This window comes from Pan troglodytes, chromosome 13 (assembly GCF_028858775.2).
Source record: "Pan troglodytes isolate AG18354 chromosome 13, NHGRI_mPanTro3-v2.0_pri, whole genome shotgun sequence".
In the NCBI taxonomy this organism is placed as follows: domain Eukaryota; kingdom Metazoa; phylum Chordata; class Mammalia; order Primates; family Hominidae; genus Pan; species Pan troglodytes.
Window position 1 is genome coordinate 116,354,152 of NC_072411.2, and position 23,600 is coordinate 116,377,751.

Genomic DNA, 23,600 nt, shown 5'->3' on the forward strand with positions numbered 1-23,600 from the left:
GGTGATGCCATTTATATGTATAAAGATTTCGTGAAGATCAAAATAGACAGTTGGGAAGTAGTAAATCAACAAGTCTTCTTTTGCTTATTATGTCTGACATGCTGCATCAGACAGGTCACCAGCAGGAAAGAGGGGACTCACGGAGTAAGCTCAAGTTTAATGTTTACAGAGGTATGGGCGGCATTAAGGGAGCTAGTACAGCAGCCAGGGACTCGCAACAATGGGAAATCATCACTGCCCACTACCACTGTGTCTGAAAGGGGAGGGGAAGGAAAGCATTACTGGATGCAGTGTGCAAGTGGCCATGAGAAAGGATACAGGAGCTGTGGAATTTGGTAGAGAATAAGGCCACCGACATAATCACAGCTGAACGGGAGGTAGCAGAAGTTGCAATTTATCCATTCTCTCTTTGTGCTTATCCATATCCTACAGGCGCTTCCCTCTGGCTGAATCCAACCAGAGCCCAGAGGTCCTAAGAACATAGGCAATGTAGTTAGTAGAGAGCCTGGCATAGGGCGGGGCAGAGCCATGCGGAGAATGAATCTGAGGGCAACAGAACACACAGCACCCATGCCCGCAAGAGCTGTTTAAGAAGGCAAACAGACATTCAAAGTTGGAACTCAGTGGAGAAGTAAGGGTGGATATATCAACTGGAAAATATTCAGCATTTCAATAGTATATGAAAAATATTAAGAGCCAATATTTGTCAAGCCCTTACTCTGTGCTAGGCAACATACCAACATTTCCTGTGCATTATTATCTCAATTAATTCTCCTAACAAAGCTATAGGTTAAATGCCATTATCTCATTGTACATATCAGGCAACTGAAAAACAGTAAAGCGAAGCAATTTGTTTAAGGTCACACAGCTATTAGGTGGCAGATCCAAAAATTAAATGTGGCCGTTTCTACCCCCAGGGTCAGTGATAGAGATCATTATTACACACAGCTTCTCTGTCTGAGAGAATCAAATGCTGGAGCAACGCATATTGGGTCACATTATTATTTTTTTTTTTTGTAAACTCTTCTTTCTTTTTTATTTTTTCTCCTTTTGAAAGAAAACTATTCTGACAAGAATTCATCAAAGAAGAGATTCCAAATTTTAATGTCCCAGTTTGAGTATTGCTTTTGATTAAGGCTGTTTGCAGACTAGAATGTTAGATACCCTCATATTCCCTATACCACAAAAAGAGGAGATTCACTTTTATCTTGGGAACAAAGCTGTGTAGAAAAGCTTTTTAAACTTATTTTAATTCATGAAACATTTATCTTCGAGTCAGGTTTTGTTATAGCAGCACAAATGTGGTCCGTCAGCATTTCCTTTATAACCCCATATTTCCAGGGTTTTTCAAGAGTGCCATAGAGATTCTACTTTGAATTAAAACTTGGCATTCAGAATTTGAAAAAAAAGCTACTACACTTTTCATTACCAATTAATCAAATAGTTTAGTGATTCTCAAGTTAGAAAAGGACCAAATGCAAAACTTTCATTAATACAAAAATATTTTAAGACAATTTGCTAATTTATATCTTTGTAAAAATATTACCACTCAGTATACAAGTTTTAATATTACATCACTGTATATTAGTTCTCAAAATTAACCAAAAAATTTCTAAGATAATATAAAAAACTATGACATCTTATGCTTTGCCTTTTTGGCTTTGTAAGTAATTTATTTCTATTTTGAGAATTGGGATGATTTGAAGTTCTTAGCATAATTGGTTTAAAGTTATAACAGTGTCAAGATACTAAGCCATAATAACAAGGATGGTTGAGATTCTGAGAGAGTATCAAAGTGTTTCAATTTATTTTTGTGAAATTTAAATTTATGTGGGGAAGTTTTGCACTCTGTGAACAAAGATTTGTAGCATGAATTGATTCTTTAAATTGATATTTGGAAGTTAACTTGCTGAGTACAATGACGATAATGAGGACCAAGTAGAGATTAGTTTAGTTATAAAGCCTTTCCAACTTTGCTTGGTTCAGAGATACTCCATGAATGGCCAATAACGGTGAGGGGCATCATGATGATCTACCTTTGGTAGCTCATTTTGCAGTCTCTTCTGTAATCTCTCCCAGCCTTCAAAGATTTAAGGTTAAATAAATACAAGGTAGTGAATGAGAGTAGATGAAGACTTTTGAGTGAATCTACTCTTCTGACTGACTTCTTTCCAGCCACACTGGCTTCCTTGTTGTTCCAGAAATGTGTGAGGCAAACATCTACTTGGAGACATTTGCTCTAGTTTTTCTTCCTACCTGGAACACTTTTCCTCCAGAAAAACTCCCTTACTATACTTTGGCTATACTCCCTTACTATACTTTCATTGGCTAACTCCCTTACTATACTTTCATTCTTGGCTAACTCCCTTACTATACTTTCATTCTTTATTCAAACTTTATCTTCTGGGTGAAGCCAAACTGGATAACTCTACTTGATAATGTGATTTCCCTTAGTTTCCAAATCCTAAAATTCCTACTATTACTAACCCTGCCTGACAATTTCTTCTCTTCAGACTTGTTATCTTCTAGTACATTTTATGCCTTTATCACAAAATGCCCATCTCCTCCACTAGAATATAAGGTCTGTGAGAATAAGGTTCTTTGTCTATTTGTTGACATATCCTAAGCACCTAGAATTGTGCCGACAAATATTAATTACTCAAAAATATTTGTCGAATGAACAAATGGTTGAATGAAATCTGAATTTTCAAGCACATAGCAAGACTCTCCAAGCAAGAGTCCACATATGACTTTCCCTTGTTCTACAGAATTTGGGTTATTTCCCTACAAGAGTCAAGAATGCCCGTTGAACACTGGTGTTCAAAATGAAAGGCCCCACATTTAGATATTTAGATCCCTATTATAATGTGTTATAGGTCCATCTTTCCCGGAAACATTTAAACTGAAGCTGGGACGTTTTTGTAGTTAATTTTAATTTTAGCTATTATTTGGATAAGTTAAATTGAATGAATAGATGTGAAGTTTGGTTCTCACAAAACAAATGCTTATTCTGTATTTAAAAATGCCACTGTATATATTTTATAAATTTTTATACAGGTAATAATGTTAATGCTGAACTGTGAAAATTCAGGAGCTAAAATGTGATTCTATAATTTAAAAAGAAAAAGAGAGACCCCACTGCCTACCCCCAGCAGCAGTAGATATGCTGTGCTGAAAATAACAGCTTTCTAATAAGGGAGTTCTTAATAGTCTTTGGCCTCAGGGCTTGAAAGCTATGCTAATTGAGAAATGCAGCCACTTAGTGAGAGTTTACTACCAGCTCAGTGGTGTAAAAGCAACAACAGTAGAATTTCAGTGTAGATACCAGTACTATGGTATGCTCCCCGCTCTAGGTCTGTACGATTCTGAATAGTAGTTGAAGCAAAAGCTAGAATTTTCTATGGTGAGAATGTATTAATTCTGGGAGGAGGGGCTAAAAATTACTTTAAAACTTAAAAGCATCTTTGAATTCCTTTTTACGTTCCAAAAGAAATTTATTTGACTCTATTTCTGCTTTGTCTTCCTAGGGTATATGTGAGCAGTCACTTTATGGTCACATGCATTCTATCAATGATGCCATTTTTGACCCCAGGGTAAGTTCAGTTCTCCCAGTAAACTGTTTTTAATGCTTCATATATACAAATTCATTTTTATAAAACAAATTTCCAAGCTAAAATGGTAAGTTAATGAGGTGAGAAGAACAACTTTAGGAATTAGTTGTAAACAATAGGAAAAGTCTATAGGTATATAGGGTTGCAGAATTTTAAAATTCACACACACACACACACACACACACACACCCCACACACACCCCAGGTCATAGCAGGAGTGACAAGGAATTCTACTATAGTCAACTTTACTTAAACACATTTTTAAGAGCCTTTTGTCCAATTTGGGCTTCAAAAAAATAGGTGGGCTATAGACTGAATAAAATTTTAATGAAAAATCATTAAAATAATTATAATTGCTCTGTAATTTTTCTGTAAGAAAACCTGGAGAAGAAAAAGCAGTTAAAGAAAAAAGTTTTCTCCAATTTAGAAAAGAACAGCCTTGATTTGACAGCTTTTTAATTAGTCATGGAAAAGTTTCAAATATGTCCTTCTTCATATAAACTGATGACAAAACAAAAATATTTTATCTGCCACTTGAGGTATTCATTCAGGTGTAAGGATGATTTCACAAACAATGAAAATTGTTGGAGAGTCCTTTGAGTTTTCTATGGTTTGAATGTATCCCTCCAAGTTTATGTGTTGCAAACTTAATCCCCAATGCAACAGTGTTTGGAGGTGGAGCCTTATAGGAGATGTTTAGGTCATGACAGTGGTGCCCTCCCTCCTGAACGGGTTAATGTATTTTAAGGAAGTTGAAGCTGCCAGTTCAGTCTTTTTGCTCTCTTGCTCTTTTTCCTCCCTCCTTCTGTTATGGGATGACACAGCACAAAGGCCTTCATGAAATGGTGGTGCCATGCTCTGGGACTTCCCAGCCTCCAGAACTGTGAGAAATAAATTTATTTTCTTTAAAGTTATCCAGTTTGTGGTTTTCTGTAATAGCAACAGAAAATGGATTAAGACAGTTGCCACGTTAATTGAGGATGTCTTTTAAAGGGTTCAGATGGTAATCAAAGAAGGATGATTTAAGTCTGTTCTCAGATGAAAGAGATTTGACTACATAGATGACCTCTCAAGTTCATTTAAACTCTATGATTTAATTATATCTAATATTTTGGTTGTCTCAAAGTTCCCAGTAGAGTGAGAATCTTAATTCCAAATTCCACTTCTTTTCCAATTAGCTGTAAAAGAAATCTGATGGATTACTTACATCTAACATCACAATGATAGCATAGTCAAAATTCTGTTACCATCCTGCTAGTATCATTCTTTTAGAAAGAGGAAAAATGCTCACTAAAAATTATATCTACTAAGGGAATGTTGATTGCTCCAATTGAAATTGTGCTTGTGTCATTGTCAGGCCTGGGAATTTTAATGATGGGCTCAACCAAAATTACATTTTAATAGATTGGTCTTTCTAAGAAATATTCTCTCTAATTTTCTGTAGTGAGCCAATTAGTTGGAAAGTATTATAGATTAGTTCTAGATACCAAGGAATATTTTATTTCCAGCAGGGTATGGAAAAATTTAAGCACTATGGACCCATTATGAAATAGAATATAGTTTTATGCTGAAAGTCCATTAAGTGGCTTATAGCTTCACATGCCCTACAAAAATTAAATGGGAGCTGAAATGAATAATATTTTGTAAATCAGGCATTTTATTTTGGCAAGCAATATAATAACTGCAAAAGACATCATTTTACATTCTAAATATTAAACTTAATAAATATGGAAATAAGCAAATTAGATGTATTGAATTAGCAATCAAGAGAGACATACATTAATTTCCCATATTTCAAAGGGCAAGATAACAGATATGAGGTTTAGGTGTCCAATATCAAAGTAGCTAATTTTTTTATTATTATACTTTAAGGTCTAGGGTACATGTGCACAACATGCAGGTTTGTTACATAGGTATACATGTGCCATGTTGGTTTCCTGCATCCATCAACTCATCATTTACATTATGTACTTCTCCTAATGCTATCCTTCCCCCAGCCCCCACCCCTGACAGGCCCCAGTGTGTGATGTTCCCCACCCTATGTCCAAGTGTTCTCATTGTTCAATCCCACCTATGAGTGAGAACATGCGGTGTTTGGTTTTCTGTCCATGTGATAGTTTGCTGAGAATGATGGTTTCCAGCTTCACCCAAGTCCCTGCAAAGGACATGAACTCATCCTTTTTTATGGCTGCATAGTATTCCATGTTGTATATGTGCCACATTTTCTTAATCCAGTCTATCATTGATGGACATTTGGGTTGGTTCCAAGTTTTTGCTATTGTGAATAGTGCTGCAATAAACATATGTGTGCATGCATCTTTAGAGTAGCATGATTTATAATCCTTTAGGTATATACCCAGTAATGGGATGGCTGGGTCAAATGGTATTTCTAGTTCTAGATCCTTGAGGAATCGCCACATTGTCTTCCAAAATGGTTGAACTAATTTACACTCTGACCAACAGTGTAAAAGCATTCCTATTTCTCCACATCCTCTCCAGCATCTGTTGTTTCCTGTTTAATGATTGCCATTCTAACTGGTGTGAGATGGTATCTCATTGTGGTTTTGACTTGCATTTCTCTGATGGCCAGTGATGATGAGTATTTTTTCATGTGTCTGTTGGCTGCATAAGTATCTTCTTTTGAGAAGTGTCTGTTCATGTCCTTTGCCCACTTTTTGATGGGATATTTTTTTTTCCTAGTAAATTTGTTTGAGTTCTTTATAGATTCTGGATATTAGCCCTTTGTCAGATGGGTAGATTGCAAAAATTTTCTCCCATCCTGTAGGTTGCCTGTTCACTCTGATGGTAGTTTCTTTTGCTGTGCAGAAGCTCTTTAGTTTAATTAGATCCCATTTGTCTATTTTGGCTTTTGTTGCCGTTGCTTTTAGTGTTTTAGTCGTGAAGTTCTTGCCCATACCTATGTCCTGAATGGTATTCCCTAGGTTTTCCTCTAGGGTTTTTATGGTTTTAGGTCTAACATTGAAGTCTTTATTCCATCTTGAATTAATTTTTGTATAAGGTGTGAGGAAAGGATCCAGTTTCAGCTTTCTACATATGGCTAGCCAGTCTTCCCAGCACCATTTATTAAATAGGGACTCCTTTCCCCATTTCTTGTTTTTGTCAGATTTGTCAAAGATCAGATAGTTGTAGATGTGTGTTGTTATTTCTGAGGGCTCTGTTCTGTTCCATTGGTCTATATCTCTGTTTTGATACTAGTACCATGCTGTGTTGGTTACTGTAGCCTTGTAGTATAGTTTGAAGTCAGGTAGCATGATGCCTCCAGCTTTGTTCTTTTTGCTTAGCACTGTCTTGGCAATGCAGGCTCTTTTTTGGTTCCTGAACTTTAAAGTAGTTTTTTTTCCAATTCTTTGAAGAAAGTCATTGGTAGCTTGATGGGGACGGCATTGAATCCATAAATTACCTTGGGCAGTATGGTCATTTTCACAATATTGATTCCTCCTATCCATGACCATGGAATATTCTTCCATTTGTTTGTGTACTCTTTTATTTTGTTGAGCAGTGGTTTGTAGTTCTCTTTGAAGAGGTCCTTCATATCCCTTGTGAGTTGGATTCCTAGGTATTTTATCTTTTTATAACTATTGTGAATGGGAGTTCATTCATGATTTGGTTTCCTGTTTGTCTGCTATTGGTGTATAGGAATGTTTGTGATTTTTGCACATTGATTTTGTATCCTGAGACTTTGCTGAAGTTGCTTATCAGCTTAAGGAGATTTTGGGCTGAGGCGATGGGGTTTTCTAAATATACAATCATGTCATCTGCAAACAGGGACAATTCAGGAGCAGGTTGTTCAGTTTCCATGTAGTTGTGTGGTTTTGAGTGAGTTTCTTAATCCTGAGTTCTAGTTTGATTGCACTGTGGTCTGAGAGACAGTTTGTTGTGATTTCTGTTCTTTTACATTTGCTGAGGAGTGCTTTACTTCCAATTATGTGGTCCATTTTAGAATAACTGCGATGTGGTGCTGAGAGGAATGTATATTCTGTTGATTTGGGGTGGAGAGTTCTGTAGATGCCTATTAGGTCTGCTTGGTGCAGAGCTGAGTTCAAGTCCTGGATATCCTTGTTAACCTTCTGTCTCATTGATCTGTCTAATATTGACAGTGGGGTGTTAAAGTCTCCCATTATTATTGTGTGGGAGTCTAAGTCTTTTTGTGGGTCTCAAAGGACTTGCTTTATGAATTTGGGTGCTCCTGTAATGGGTGCATATATATTTAGGATAGTTAGCTCTTCTTGTTGAATTGATCCCTTTACCATTATGTAATGGCTTCTTCGTCTCTTTTGATCTTTGTTGGTTTAAAGTCTGTTTTATCAAGAGACTAGGATTGCAACCCCTGCTTTTTTTTTTTTTTTTTTGGCTTTCCATTTTCTTGGTAGGTCTTCCTCCATCCCTTTATTTTGAGCCTATGTGTGTCTCTGCAGGTGAGATGGGTCTCCTGAATACAGCACACTGATGGCTCTTGATTCTTTATCGAACTTGCCAGTCTGTCTCTTTTAATTGGGGCATATGGCCCATTTACATTTAAGGTTAATATTGCTATGTGTGAATTTGATCCTGTCATTTTGATGTTAGCTGGTTATTTTGCCCATTAATTGATGCAGTTTCTTCATATCATCGATGGTCTTTACAATTTGGCATGTTTTCACAGTGGCTGGTACTGGTTGTTCCTTTCTATGTTTAGTGCTTCTTTCTGGAGCTCTTGTAAGGCAGGCCCGGGTGGTGACAAAATCTCTCAGCATTTGCTTGTCTGTAAGGGATTTTATTTCTCCTTCATTTATGAAGCTTTGTTTGGCTGGATATGAAATTCTGGTTTGAAAATTCTTTAAGAATGTTGAATATTGTCCCCCACTCTCTTCTGGCTTGTAAGGTTTCTATTGAGAGATCCTCTGTTAGTCTGATGGGCTTCCCTTTGTGGGTTACCTGACCTTTCTCTCTGGCTGCCCTTAACATTTTTTCCTTCATTTCAACCTTGATGAATCTGACAATTATGTGTCTTGGGGTTGCTCTTCTCGAGGAGTGTCTTTGTGGTGTTCTCTGTATTTACTGAATTTAAATGTTGTTGAATGCCTTGCTAGGTTGGGGAAGTTCTCCTGGATAATGTCCTGAAGAAAGTTTTCCAACTTGGTTCCATTTTCCCCGTCACTTTCAGGTACACCAATCAAATGTAGATTTGGTCTTTTCACATAGTCCCATATTGTTTGGAGACTTTGTTCGTTTCTTTTTAACTCTTTTTTCTCTAAACTTCTCTTCTTGCTTTATTTCATTAATTTTATCTTCAATCACTGATACCCTTTCTTCCACTTGATCAAATTGTCTACTGAAGCTTGTGCATGCATCATGTAGTTCTCGTGCCATGGTTTTCAGCTCCTTCAAGTCATTTAAGGTATTCTCTACACTGTTTATTCTAGTTAGCCATTCATCTAATCTTTTTTCAGGGTTTTTAGCTTCCTTGTGATGGGTTTGAACATCCTCCTTTAGCTTGGGGAAGTTTGTTATTACCGACCTTCTGAAGCCTACTTCTGCCAACTTGTCAAAGTCATTCTTCATCCAGCTTTGTTCCATTGCTGGCGAGGAGCTGCAATCCTTTGGAGGAGAAGAGGTGCTCTGGTTTATAGAATTTTCAGCTTTTCTGCTCTGTTTTCTCCCCATCTTTGTGGTTTTATCTACCTTTGGTCTTTGATGTTGGTGACCTACAGATGGAGTTTTGGTGTAGATGTCCTTTTTCTTGATGTTGATGCTATTCCTTTCTGTTTGTTGTTTTTCCTTCTGACAGTCATGTCCCTCAGCTGTAGGTCTGTTGGAGTTTGCTGGAGGTCCACTCCAGACCCTGTTTGCCTGGGTATCACCAGCAGAGGCTGCAGAACAGCAAATATTGCAGAACAGCAAATATTGCTGCCTGATCCTTCCTCTGGAAGCTTTGTCCCAGAGGGGCACCCACCTGTATGAGGTGTCTGTCAGCCCCTACCGGGAGGTGTCTCCCAGTTAGGCTACACAGGGGTCAGGGACCCACTTAAGGAGGCAGGCTGTCCATTCTCAGAGCTCAAATGCTGTGCTGGGAGAATGCACTGCTCTCTTCAGAGCTGTCAGACAGGGACGTTTAAGTCTGCAGAAGTTGTCTGCTGCCTTTTGTTCAGCTATGCCTTGCCCACAGAGGTGGAGTCTATAGAGGCAGTAGGCCTTGCTTTATGGGCACTTTGTTTACCTACTCGAGCCTCAGCAATGGTGGATGCCCCTCCCCCTGCCAGGCTGAAGCCTCACAGTTGGATCTCAGACTGCTGCGCTAGCAGTGAGCAAGGCTCCATGAGCGTGGGACCCCCCCGCCGAACCAGGCACAGGAGAGAATTTCCTTGTCTGCCGGTTGCTAAGACCTTGGGAAAAGCGCAGTATTTGGGCGGGAGTATCCCGTTTTTCCAGGTACAGTCTGTCACGGCTTCCCTTGGCTAGGAAAGGGAAATCCCCCAACCCCTTGTGCTTCCCGGGTGAGGTGACACCCCGACCTGCTTCGGGTGGCCCTCTGTGGGCTGCACCCACTGTCCAACCAGTCCCAGTGAGATGAACCAGGTACCTCAGTTGGAAATGCAAAAATCACCCATCTTCTGCATTGATCATGCTGGGAGTTGCAGACTGGTGCTGTTCCTATTTGGCCATCTTGGAACGGAACTCGCTAATATGTTTTTATTTGCACACTTTGTTCATACCAAAAGGACTATTACAATATAGCTCCAAATCAGTATCCCACAGCCTCATTAAAATTGTCCATTAATTGATCTTTTCTTTGCTGCAAATATTTATTAACTACTAATATTTTTTAAAAATAATGTCTTGTTATGATGACTGACATTTTTTAAGGAAATTTTTGGTCACTTATATTAATTGTTTTAACAATTATGTTTTATGTCACATACCTGCTAAGTAATGTCAGGAGGTTGAGAAGCAGCTGTGACTGCAGAGTGCAGGGACTCCCACAGGTCTCTTGAGGACATGGCATTGAGACACAGTTCATATTCAAACAAACTATTAAGGTTGTATTTTAAAAATGCCTATGTGGTACATATATAGAAGGCAAAAATTTTAGTTATTTAGTATTAGCCTTGCTCATTACTTGGTGCCTTTAGGGATAGACATTCATGTTGCGTTACCATTTAAAGTTGCATTTAGCTATTTACATAAACATAGTTTGGGGAAAATTCTACAATTTCAGATTTGTAAGTAGGAATCACACATGTAAAACTCAATGTTATCAAGCTAGCAATCTAGATTCACAGAAACAAGGGTAATGTCAGTAAGCTGGTGGAATAAAAAGTAACCCTCAACTGGGCACAGTGGCTCATGCCTGTAATCCCAAAACTTTGGGAGGCTGAGGCAGGCAGATCACGAGGTTAGGAGATCGAGACCATCCTCGCCAATATGGTGAAACCCTGTCTCTACTAAAATACAAAAAAATAAGCCAGGTGTGGTCTTGTGTGCCTGTAGTCCCAGCTACTCAGGAGGCTGAGGCAGGGGAATTGCTCAAACCCGGGAGACAAAGATTGCAGCGAGCTGAGATTGCACAACTGCACTCCAGCCTGGCGACAGAGTGAGACTCCATCTCAAAAGAAAAAAAAAAAAAAAAAGTAACCCTCCTATCTCCACCCACAAGAATCCTGCACCCATCCACAGACAAAAGTCTATCAGCAGGAGTCTCAGGATTCAGGTAGGAGGCTGCAGAGCCCCAGTGGAACCCAAGACTTAGGAGGATTATTTTGAGAGTACAGACCAGCACCCATGTAGCTGATCTGCTGATTATGCTCCCAGGTTCAAGCCTAGGAATAACCTCATTTCCCAAAGGGCTTGGCTAGATCCTTGTTTGGCCTGTCCCAAAACCTGTCCCAAAACCATTTGCCCAGGCATCCAAGAGGAACCACACAGACTACTGCCTCAGTGAAGAGACTTGTCTGCTCAATGACAGTGGTCTTCACACTGAAACTGAAAGTTGTTCTTTGGCTTGGCACTAGCCTCCCTCAGCTGAGGTTCCACATGAGGACTGCTTATACAAGGATGCAGGAGACTTACCCATATTATCTCAACCTGGGAGTCTAAGCCTCCATAATGAGTTCACTAACCTCCATTTCACAGCAGATTTTGAAGTGCACCAGACTCAGTTCCAGCTCCCCTTACTACTTTTGGGGAACTATGCTGTCTATGCAAAGACCTGCTGGGAATTGCACACTCTCGTGGGCCAATGAGACAGGTTCGTCAGCTGCTGTCACACAGCAGATCCTGAGAGGGCCCAGTCCACTTGTGCAGGACCTGCTGGGAAGCACGCCTGTGTGGGTCACTGGAAAATATTTCAGTCTTAGGTTCCTGTTCGGCTTTCATCAACAGCCTAGGGACCCTCCTTAAGTCTTCCCCAGGTCCATCTAGGACAGAGAGCCATGTCATCCTTGGAACCTTTGTGAGATTCACAGCAAACCTGGGCTGAGAGGGTCCTCTAGTGCTAAGACAACTTCAGTGATTACAGGCTCAGGGAACACAATTAGTATTTTTAGATCTCTGGAAGACGCTCTGAAAAATGATAGGCACAGTAAAGCCAGACTGTGAAGACTGGAACAAATACCCAATCTTTCAAAATGCAGACATTGTCACATGTCCACTATTATCAGTAATATTCAGGGAAATATTACCTTACCAAAGAGAGAAAATAAGGCACCAGACACTGATCTTAAAGTGATAGGGATGTGTCATCTCTCAGACAAAGAATTCAAAAATAGCTGTTTTAAGGATGCTCCTCAAACTTCAAAAAATATAGAGAAACAATTGAGAAATTTATCAGGGAAATTTTATAGAGAGATTGAAATTTTAAAAAATCAAACAGAAATCCTGGAGCTGAAAAATATAATGAATGAAATAAAAGACACAGTGGAGAGCATTAACAGCAGAATTGATCAAACAGAAGAAAGAATTAGTAAGCTTGGTGACAGGCTATTTGAAAATACAGTCAGAAGGGAAAAAGGTAAAAGAATAAAAATAAAGAAGTTACAGGATCCTACAACAGTTGCCTGTCAAAGAAAAGCTCAGAAGTAGGCTTCACTGCTGAATTCTACCAAACATGTAAAAAAGAGCTAATACAAATGTTTCTCAAACTATTCCAAAAACTTGAAGAGGATAGAGTTCTTACTAACTCATCCTATGAGAACAGCACTACCCTGATACCAAAACCAGACAAGGACACAACAACAACAACAACCAACACTATAGGCCACCATTCCTGATGAACATAGATGCAAAAACTCTCAAGAAAATACTAGCAAACCAAATCCAACAGCACATCAAAAAGATCATTCAGCATCATCAAATGAGATTTATCCCAGGGAGGCAAGGATGATTCAACATAGGCAATTCAATAAATGTTATATATCACATTAACAGAATGAAAGACAAAAATTATATGATCATCTCATTAGCCATGGGAAAAGCATTCAATAAAATTCACAATCCCTTTATAATAAAAACCCTGAACAATTAGGTATAGAAGCAACATACCACAACACAATAAAGGCCATATATGAGAAACCTACAAACATCATACTAAATAGGGAAAAGCTGAAAGTTTTTCCTCTAAAATCTGGACTAAGACAAATATGCCTATCTTTACTATTTCTGTTCAACATAGCACTAGAAGTCCTAGCCAGAGCAATTAGGCAGAAAAAAGAAATAATGCACATCCAAATTGGAAAGGAGGAAGACAAATTGTCTCTTTTTACAGATGATATGATCTTATATAGAGAAAACTCTACAGACCCCACTGAAAAACTGTTAGAACTAATAAATTCAGCAAAGATGGAGTACACAAAATCAATAAAAAATAGTAACATTTCTATGTGCAATAGCAAACTATCCAAAAAAGATATGACAAAAGCAAGCCCATTTACAATAACTAAAAAAATCTAGAAATAAGTTTAAACAAAAACATGAAAGATCTCTGCAATGAAAACTGCAAAATAATGATGACAGAAAATAGAAGAGGACACTAATAAGTGGAAAGATACCTGTGATCATGGATTGGAAGAATTAATATTGTTAAAATATCTGGATCAGTCTCTTCTCACACTGCTATAAAGGACTGCCTGAGACTGAATAATTTATAAAGGAAAGAGGTTTAATTGACTCACAGTTCCACATCGTTGGGGAGGCCTCAGGAAACTTAAAATCATGGCAGAAGGGGAATCAAACACGTCCTTCTTCACGTGGTGGCGGCAGAAGTGCTGAGCAAAAGGGGGAAAAGCCCCTTGTAAAACCTTCAGATCTCTTGAGAACTCACACACTGTCACAAGAACAGCATGAAGGTAACCGCCCCCATGATTAAATTACTTCCCACCCATCCGTCCTAGACATATGGCGATTATGGGAACTATAATTCAAGATGAAATTGAGAGGGGATACAGCCAAACCATATCAATGTCCATATTGCCCAAAGTGATCTACAAATTCAATGCAATCTCTATCAAAATACTAATGACATTCTCTATAAAAATTGAAGTAAAATTTCAAATCTTTTTGGAACCAAAAGGCTCCAAATAGCCAAAGCACTCCTGAGCATAAAGAAAAAAACTGGAAGTATCACACTACCTGACATTAAAATATACTACAATGCTAAGAAATTCAAATATTCTTACCATAAAGAAATGACAAGTGTTTGAGGTGATAGATATGATAATTATCCTGATTTGAGCATTACTCAATGTACCCATGTATCAAAATATCACATTGTATCCATAAATATGTAGTTATGTGTCAATGAAAAACAAAATACATCTTTAAAAAAGATTCACAGAAACAGATATGCAATAAACAATATTTATATATGGCCCTGAAAAACTATTGAATTGAATTTTATTTGTTAAATTGAATTTTATTTCTCTTATGGTATTAGAGCTCGGATGTCTTAATTTCTCCTTGATTTCTCCATTGGAAGTAGATATTTATTTTAAACCTCCTTTTAAAGTAATCTGTCATGAGACATTTTAAGGAACTATAAAAGCTACTTATTAAGTCATTTTTACAAAGCAAAGCCAAAACCAAAAAAGGAAGATGACAGTAATTTCCAGAAAATTATTAATAGCCACAGAAAATTCAATCTAAAGGAAAAAATAAAAACAAAAACTGTAAAAAATACGTGGCAGGAAAATGAGCAGGGAGCCTCACCTGACTTCAAATTTGCAGGAAGTTGACCTAAATCTTACTAGGATGGACATTCCATAGGGCCTTCTAGAAGCTCTTGCTGGACTTTTCCATTTTTCCTTATTTTTATTTTGCATTCTAGTCTCATCTTGAAATTAGTCATGTAAATCTTTGATATTTATGAGATATACCAATATGTTTGATTATTTCTTTGCCTATAACTAATTTCTTTCTTTTCTCTCCTTCCTGCAGGGTTTCATTTTATCTTGCTAACAATAGACTCTCATAGTTCTTTCAGGGAAAGTGTGTGGGTAGTAAACTTTTTTTGGTCTTTGTATATCTGGAAATGTCATTATTTTATTTTCATTCTGTTATTTCCTCTGTCACTATTGTTGCTGATGAGAATCAACTATAAATCTAATAGTTGATCCTTTGTAGATTAGGTTGGATCTTTCTCATACATTTTAATATCTTGGATATTTAGCTTTTAATTTTTCTATGCTATGTCTACATGTAGATTTGCTTCTTTTTCGTTTTTCTCTGGACTTGATGTGTCTTCTCAATATGAGCACTTTTGTCTTTCTGCAATGCTGGAAATTTTTCAGCCATTATGTTATTAAATATTGTGTTTTGTCAATTCTCTCTAGTATCTCTTTTAGGAATTCCTTTTATATCTCTGTTGAATCTTCTCATTCACTTCATGTTTCTTTTTATATTTCCTGTGCTTTACTACTTTGTGTGGCATCCCAATTAATTTCTTCCCAACTGTCTTATAAATCAATCTTTCTTTAGCTGAATCCTGTTTAATTTTATTCTTTCTACTGAGTTTTTCTATTTCAATTACTACATTTCTTATAGAATGTATATTAGATTCTTTTCAACTTTGTCCATCCTTGTTTCATTATGTCTAGTTTGATTTTAGGCATATATTAATTTCTTTTTTTACTTTTTAATCTATAATTTCTATAAATTTTGAGTGGCAGGAATATTTCTTCATTATCTTATATTTCCTTGTTTCCTAGAAACCTGCACTAGCATTTTCACCTCAACTATTCCAATATGAATTCCAAATCAAAAAGTTCACTGAAACTCTTCTTGAGCTCTGTATTGTTGTACCCAATGAGTAATTTTCATTGTCACTTAAAATGTTCTCCTCTCTTGAGCCCTGAGAAATAAAATATCCACAGGCACCACTTCTCAATCTACTGTGCTGGATCCTACTTTATTACTTGACTGCTAAATATTATAGTGTATCAAGGCTCAATCTTAAATCCTGTTATCTAGCAGATTCTCTTTATAATTCATATTATTTAAACTTGTAACTTTTAATTTTATTTATATGATGATGATTTTCAAGTAAATCCCACTCTGACCCCCAAAGTTACCATTAGTCATTTTGCAACTCAGCCTAAACATCTGATATCTCATTAAAATATGTTAAAAATGAAACTTGCTTTCCCATAATCCACACTGATTCCTTTCTCCATTATGTCATCTTAATAAATATTATTCTATTCATCTAGATGCAGAAGTAGAACTATCCGTCATAGCTAGCAATTGTCTTGGGGATTTTTGTCTGTTTACTTTTTTCAAAAATCTCTCTACACCAGAATTCAGTGAAAAGAAATAAGAAAAGGATATTTCCAATTTCATTTTACCCAATATCTCCTGTATGTAGCATAGTTTGTTTTATATATTTAATATTCAAAAAAGGAGATGAATAAATAAATGAATGCTGAATTCGGAACAAATATAAGCACAAGGCTTTCATTATAGCATTGTATCATTAGATCTTATTTATTTCAACTTGATTAGGCTTCCAAATTCTGTGGATGCTTAGCTGCAAACTAAAGTTATTTAATTATCAGGACAGATTCGCTGTTCCTTAGAAAGCTACTATGGCATCATAGTTTACCATGCCTTTGGAGTCTCTGTACAATTGTCCAATTTCAGTTATATTTGTCTCCTATTGGTACTTTTCGGATTCTGGCTTTGCTATTCATAAGACATGATCTTGAGCAAATTATTTAGCTCATCCTTAAAATGAGTGATAAAAAGAACAGTGAATATTAGATAATACATACAATGTGTTTTAAATAGTGCTTAGTAACTAGAAGATGGTATTACTCCTACTACTGCTATTATTATTACTAAAGTCTGAACATCTCTAATCCAAAAATCTAAACTCCAAAATGTTCCAAAATCCAAAACATGAGACCATAAGGTGAAAATTCAACACCTGACACCTTTGCTTTTTGCTGATTTAGTGTACACAAACTTTATTTCATGTATAAAATTATTTAAAATGCTGTATAAAATTACCTTCAGTCTATATGTATAAGGTATATATGAAACATAAATTAATGTTTTGTTTAGACTTGGGTTCTATCCCCATGATATTACATTATGTATATGCAAATATTCTAAAATTTTTAAAAAGTCAGAAATCTAAAACATTTCTATTCCTAAGAATTTTGTATAAGGCATACTCAACCTGTACTATTGTTAATGGAGATAATGTTCCTTTCTAGCCATTTGTTTTCAAATAAGTAGAAGTAAATAAAAAATAATCACACACAAATATGTATAATATAAATTCCTTATAGTCTGTAATTTAATTTTCTATAACATAATATCAGTAGTGTAAACATAAACTTGCCATACATATTTTGCACTTAAGCAAAGTTCAAGAACATAAAATGTTAAAATTATCCTAAAAAAGAATGAGTAACTGTATGAAACTTGAGCTAAATTCTACTAAAAAAATAGGTATAAACTTCAGAGGGAGTATTTTGTTTCTTTTATATCTGGATATGTTATACAATAATTAGGCAGTTAAATGTTTTAAATTTGATCTAAGATAGGTTAATTGCTTTTCCTAAGTTGCCGGTAAGTAGACATAAATGCATCAATTCACATTACCTTTTTAAAAAATCAGTGATAAACAAAAAGCTGCAATTGCCTACCTAAAAAAGTGATCCTGTCTCCACTTTAGCAAAGGAAGTTGAATTTCTGATTTCTCAATTTTATTTGTTACCTAAGTTCAAACAGCAAGCACTCAATATCAATCTCTGGCCATTTTATATAAAGAAATGCAAACAACAATTAGGTCACACAGTGATTGATCCCCTGAAGGACAAATGATGTCAGGCGGTATTTATGCACCAAAAATATTTCAATTTTCTTACTTTTCCAGCAATCCACCTTGATGTCAACTACCATTTAGCTGGGCCAATAATATTGATATTTGATGTCAGTTCTTATTCATTACTGCACCAAGATGATGCATAAGTCAAAACTTTTAGATGTGTGGTGAAAAACACTAAAGCAGGTTCTGTCTATCCAAGGAAATTGGAAACAACAATAGAATATAAAATTAAGGAATATGTAATCTCCATTTTTATTTTAGAAAATATTTAAATTATGTCAATATTCCTACATATTCAAAAAATAATTTTATATCTCAAGCCCATCCTATACTATGTGATTTTTTAAACTAAATATTTTATGAAATTAACTTTTTGCCTTAATACTTTTTGTACTTTGGAAAGAAAATAATTTCTAGTAAAAAGTGAAACGCTTTAAAAAAGTAAAGCAAAAGAAAAGCATTTGTATAAGCAGCCATTAAAAAAATTAATTAGGATATAAGGTAACTATAATAAATTAATAGAAGTATTCTATCTTTATTTCTACTTTGTTTTGGTGTTAGAAATCTAATACTGTAAATGACTACAGATAAAAATGATACATTTAAGATTCTATTGCACCACCCCCAAATTTTAACCTCCAATCACTCCTATAGTCAAATGGAGTTCATTTCATACATTTGTCGTTTTCTTGATGGGTCTATGAAAATTGAAAGCAACATAATTATGTCATATTTCTTGACATTTCCTCTTTGACCAAAAAAAATCAATCGTTTGTTTTCTATATATGTATCTTTGGATAACTTTAAAACCTTTTGGCATATATGAAAACAGTTCAGTAGTGAAATTTCTACTTAGCAACCCTTTACATCAACTGTGTCCTGGCACTAATCTAAATAGTGAGAGTTCAGCAATGAAAAATACCAAGTCCTGTCCTCAGGAACCTTATATTCTCTTAATAATCAGAGACAATAAACCAGTAAATAAGTGAATAATCTCAGGAACATGAAGTGCTACCTATCAAGGATCAATCAGGTAGAAAACAGCAATAAGGTGAGAGTTGGGGCTTATAATGCAATGATCAGAGAGAGATTCTCTGAGAGAATAAAGAAATCCTAAAAGTTCTGAAGGAAGATAACTCAAGCATAGGCAATAAGAGAGGCCAAGTTCCTGAAGTGGTGACAACATGGTCCCGTGGAGGAATGGCAAAATCGGGACACATAGAGTGAACTAGGAATAGATTAAACAGGTGGAATATCTTGAATCATATAGATAACTGATTGGTAATGTCACCTATACAAAGATAACCCAGCTATGAGAAGTTTGTAATGGATTTTTTTATGTGACTAATACCTTAAGTTTTTTTAACCCTAGAATTCTTAGCATAATTCTCAGTATAGAAGCACTAATCAATAAATATTCATTGACTAGGAAGTGTCAGAAAGTCACTGTAGGTCAGAACTGAAGGGATATTTAAGAAGACATAGGACCATGTTTGCTGTGACACAACAAAATTTATTTTCTATGATTGATTTTAAATTTTATTTTGAAATTTAATATACTTTGCAGACTCCCCATGATTGTTTTGAGCATATGACTGCCAAAACTAGTTCAAAATATTTTATTTTTTTATAAGAAATAATGTCACTGATCAGGATATTTGACCACTCAGACAACTGGCCTTCCAATACAGTAAAATCTCATTTAAACAGGTTTCACAGTACGAAATTGTTCTAAGTAACGTGAAAATATCAACATAAAATGATACACTCCTCTCTAATTAGGATTTATTATAGCCAGTCTTAATTTGCATGTGATTTAAAAAGTATAAAAAACTACATGTATGATAAACAGCATGAATTTTTAAGATTGTTTTACATAACAGGGATAATGTCTAATGCATGAAACATTGTTTTTGAAGCACATAATTAGAGCAAAAATAATTGTCACACCAATTTACTCATAAGCACAATTACAAGAAAACTTGATTATCCCCTTTAATGTAATTTTCCCCACTTAATTGTATGTTGGTGGATGAATGTGACCCTGTGAGTCCATACTTGAAGAAGTGACTGCTAGTTAACATGCAAAACCATGGGCAGAACAAGAGAGTCTGCCCTTTCTCTGGAAGAGATTTAATTTGTATACCAAGTGGCTCTGCAGGGAAACTGTTTTAAAAGGTACATCTTCCAGCAGGATGGGCTGGAATTTCCTGGAGCACCTTTCACCTTGCCCTTGGGCTGTCATGTGCATCATCACCTTGCTCTGCCATTTACTCAATAGCTAGACCTAAACACTCAACAGTTTTCTAACTAAAGGAATTTAATCTGCTACCTAGATTGCATTCAGAAACCTAAATTCATTGAATTTTTTCTGAAACCATTCAAGTTTTTATATATGTTTTCTTTTTTTTTAAGATTTAGCAAATATTCCCTGACTTGTTATTTGGGTGGTTGTGAAGTGAAAGAACATTTTGTTTCTAACTTTAATACCTGGTTGCATTTAGATCCCTTATTCCACCTGAGCTGGAGAAAGTTAGGACCACAGAGAATCTTAAGTATACACTCTGTTTCTTTTTCATGAGGCTGGATACTGGAATTGGCTGCAGTCATTTAAAATGTTCTCTTTTTAGTCTGAGGGATAGAATTTTTTTCTAAGGAATAGCTGGTTTTCAATTTTTACAGACTGAAATACAAAGTTATGAAATAAATCAAGTCATTACATTATGATTTGCTTTTCTATCATGTTATGTTTTATATACCTAAAATGGTAAAAACAGACTTTTTTGGATGTGTGAGGTTGTAACTTCGCTCTCTCCAGGGTATTATGGATACAATTCCATATCTTCAAAGAAATATGATTGTTTTACTAGTGAAAAAAATGTAGAATTTCTAAGAAAAAATAAGGCTAGCAAACAGAAGGACAGTCTGTTAGAAATAATTCTTAAAAAGGCTCTACATTTTAGTTAAATATATATAGCTCCACCCTGTAATCTGTTTTTATAAATCAAATTATAGATTTTGGATATATTTTATCAAGTCACTTCAATATGAAGTACAGGAAGAAAGATACGGTACCTTTCCTCACCCATCTTAAGGATCATAGCCAAAAGTCCTGTAACAAAAGACAGGTTAACAAGAGAAAAGTATAACAAATGTATTTAATCAGGGTTTTACTTGACATGGGAGACTTCAGGAATGAAAACTTAAAAGACCTGGGGAAAATTGTCTATTTTGATGCTTAGATTTAATGAAGAATGGACAATCACGTAGAAATGTGATTGGGCAAAAGAGTATAATCTAATGGTAATAGACCGAGGGAAGAAATCCAGTAAGGCCTGACTTTCTTTTCCTTCCTTCTTTCCTTTTTTTTTTTTTTTTTTTTTTTTTTGGCATTTCTGTATAGCATTTCTTTCACCTGGCAATGGGGCAGGTCCCATCTGGAATCAGGTCTTCAAAAAAGAAGAGATGGAGTGAGCTTGCTAGGCTTTATGGAGAAGGGAGAAGGGAGAAGGGATGGAGTGAGCTTCCTAGGTTTTATGGCTTTCTTTGGGGGAGAGAAGTTTCCGTTTCTATGACTTGCCTTAGGGAAGAGGAATTCTGGTTTCTATGACTCATTCATGGGAGAAGGAGGGTCGGAACACAGAAAGGTGGAGAAGGTCAGAGGCCCTTCCAATTTCCTTCAGTTCAAAGTATTCAGCACACCAAGGAGCCACACTTCAGGGTGTCGTGTTCTGAGCTCCAACAATGGCAACAGCCAGGCCTGGTTTATGGTCATCAACATGAATCTTGGTAATGTAAACATTATGATGACACAACCCTATTCATATATTATCAACTTTATGTATATAATGGAACTTCTCTGAATTTATGTGACTGTACTTATGCACATATTAAGAGAAAATAAATCCATTGCAGGTTATCCCAGCAATGTTATTGCAGTGAGCACTATATTAATCAATAATAATTAGCTACTTTAAAAGACTCTTGCCAAATTGAGGAACACCTTAGGTTACTATCACAATAAATAAACAGATCTTACAGATTGTGTATCTGCATCATGTAATATCTTCTGCAATGATCAAACAGCAAAAGTACATTGTTGTTAACAATAGTAATTAACACATTGCTCTCATCTTTGCTAGATGATTTGTTTTATTTCTCTATGGTGTATAAAACATACATATATATTTTTAAAAGGATTATCCCCAAGTACTTAAGAAATGATTATTTTGAAATTACTAGAAATCTGAAGTTGTAAATTTTTTGTAGTAAGTTCTCTGTAAATGTTTGTGAAACTGAATTCAGTAGATAAAAATATTTTTTCCCACAAGGGAGAAGAAATAGATTTGATGGAATTTTGCAGTTTGCCACTATGTCAGCTGCTAATGTGGACATTCAGGATTCCAAATCCCTCTTTGACCTCTAATCACTGCTGCAGAAATCTAGTGCTTCTCTAATTGTCAATCCCTGCCCTCTGCCTTTCATATCTTGGAGAATATAAAAGGACTGACTTCCTCCCTGGATAAAGGACAACAGATTAATGAAATTAAGTGTCTGCCTCATTAAAATTGTCATCCCTGGTATACTATTTCAAGTGCAGTATCAACTGTGGCTAGCTTTTACTCTTCAGGGGGTCCAGTGATGTTCAGTTTCTTATGTAAATTTATGCAAAAACTACTCCAACAATATCACATGCTGTTCCTTTCAAACCCCAAAAGGAATGCTGTGTTTCTTTATCTGGTAGATGGAAAGAGCAGAGTGGGAGTGAGCTGAGTTACAGGTTAACAAACAGAATACTGGTCTATCCAAGGAGGAGGAGAGTTTGGAAGGAAAACACAATATTTATTTTCAATAGTGTTAAATCAAAGATTCACCTGTATGTATTTCATTTTTATCTGTAAATATTTCCAAAATGTAAATTTACATGGCAATGCATTTTATTTTGTTTAGGAGGATTACAAATTAGCCAGGATGATTCCATAGCTCATGAAGATCTAGAATCATGTCTTACCCTTTTCCATACTGCATCAGTCCTGTCCTCTTCCTCACCACACACCCTCACCCGGCACTAGGCCATTCTGGCAGGGAAAGCTTGTCTGGGTGATACTTAATGAATGACTAATCATGTTTTCAAAACTCTTTATAAAAGAAGTTTCATCATCTTAAAGTATGTACAAATTTCTTTGGTCAGTTTGTTATAACAAAGTAAAAAGTAGACCAGTGGTGAGATAGAAACAGACTGTTCTAGAAAAAAGGGTGGGTTAGAGCAGCTTGATTAAATGTATTAAAAAGTGGTAGAATTTAGTATTTGGCAAATTGATATTTTAAAGTACTTAAATGTCCTTTAATTCTCAAGTCGAATCACCCATCATCATGGGTTGTTTTAGGAAGTAAAATTATCAGTGTAGGCTTCATTCAAATGTAAATAACTATGGCATAAGTGCCTCATTTAAAAATAGTTGTTCAGAAGAAAATAAGCTGACGGGCAGGGGGAAAACCTCTCAAGTTATAATCGTTTCAGGAAAGTACATCCTGTGTATATGTCTATCTGTGTGTATGTGAATTACCCAGTTGGGTGGCCACATTAATTGTGCATATGTGTCATATTATGATTGCTTTAAGATTGGATGGGAGAGTTATTGGCATGTTTTAGTTAAATCTTATAT

General features: G+C 35.9%; 1 protein-coding gene across 7 annotated transcripts in view; it reads left to right on the plus strand.

The window, feature by feature from the left end:
- The window catches only part of SPAG16 (sperm associated antigen 16), a 1,140,172-nt gene that overhangs the window by 828,522 nt on the left and 288,050 nt on the right, over positions 1–23,600 (plus strand). For all 7 annotated transcript variants that reach the window (XM_001148592.5, XM_054679316.2, XM_016950433.4 and 4 more), the window contains one exon: positions 3,528–3,593. In XM_001148592.5, coding sequence (XP_001148592.1) covers positions 3,528–3,593 — 66 coding nt within the window. The remainder of the gene's footprint in view (positions 1–3,527; positions 3,594–23,600) is intronic.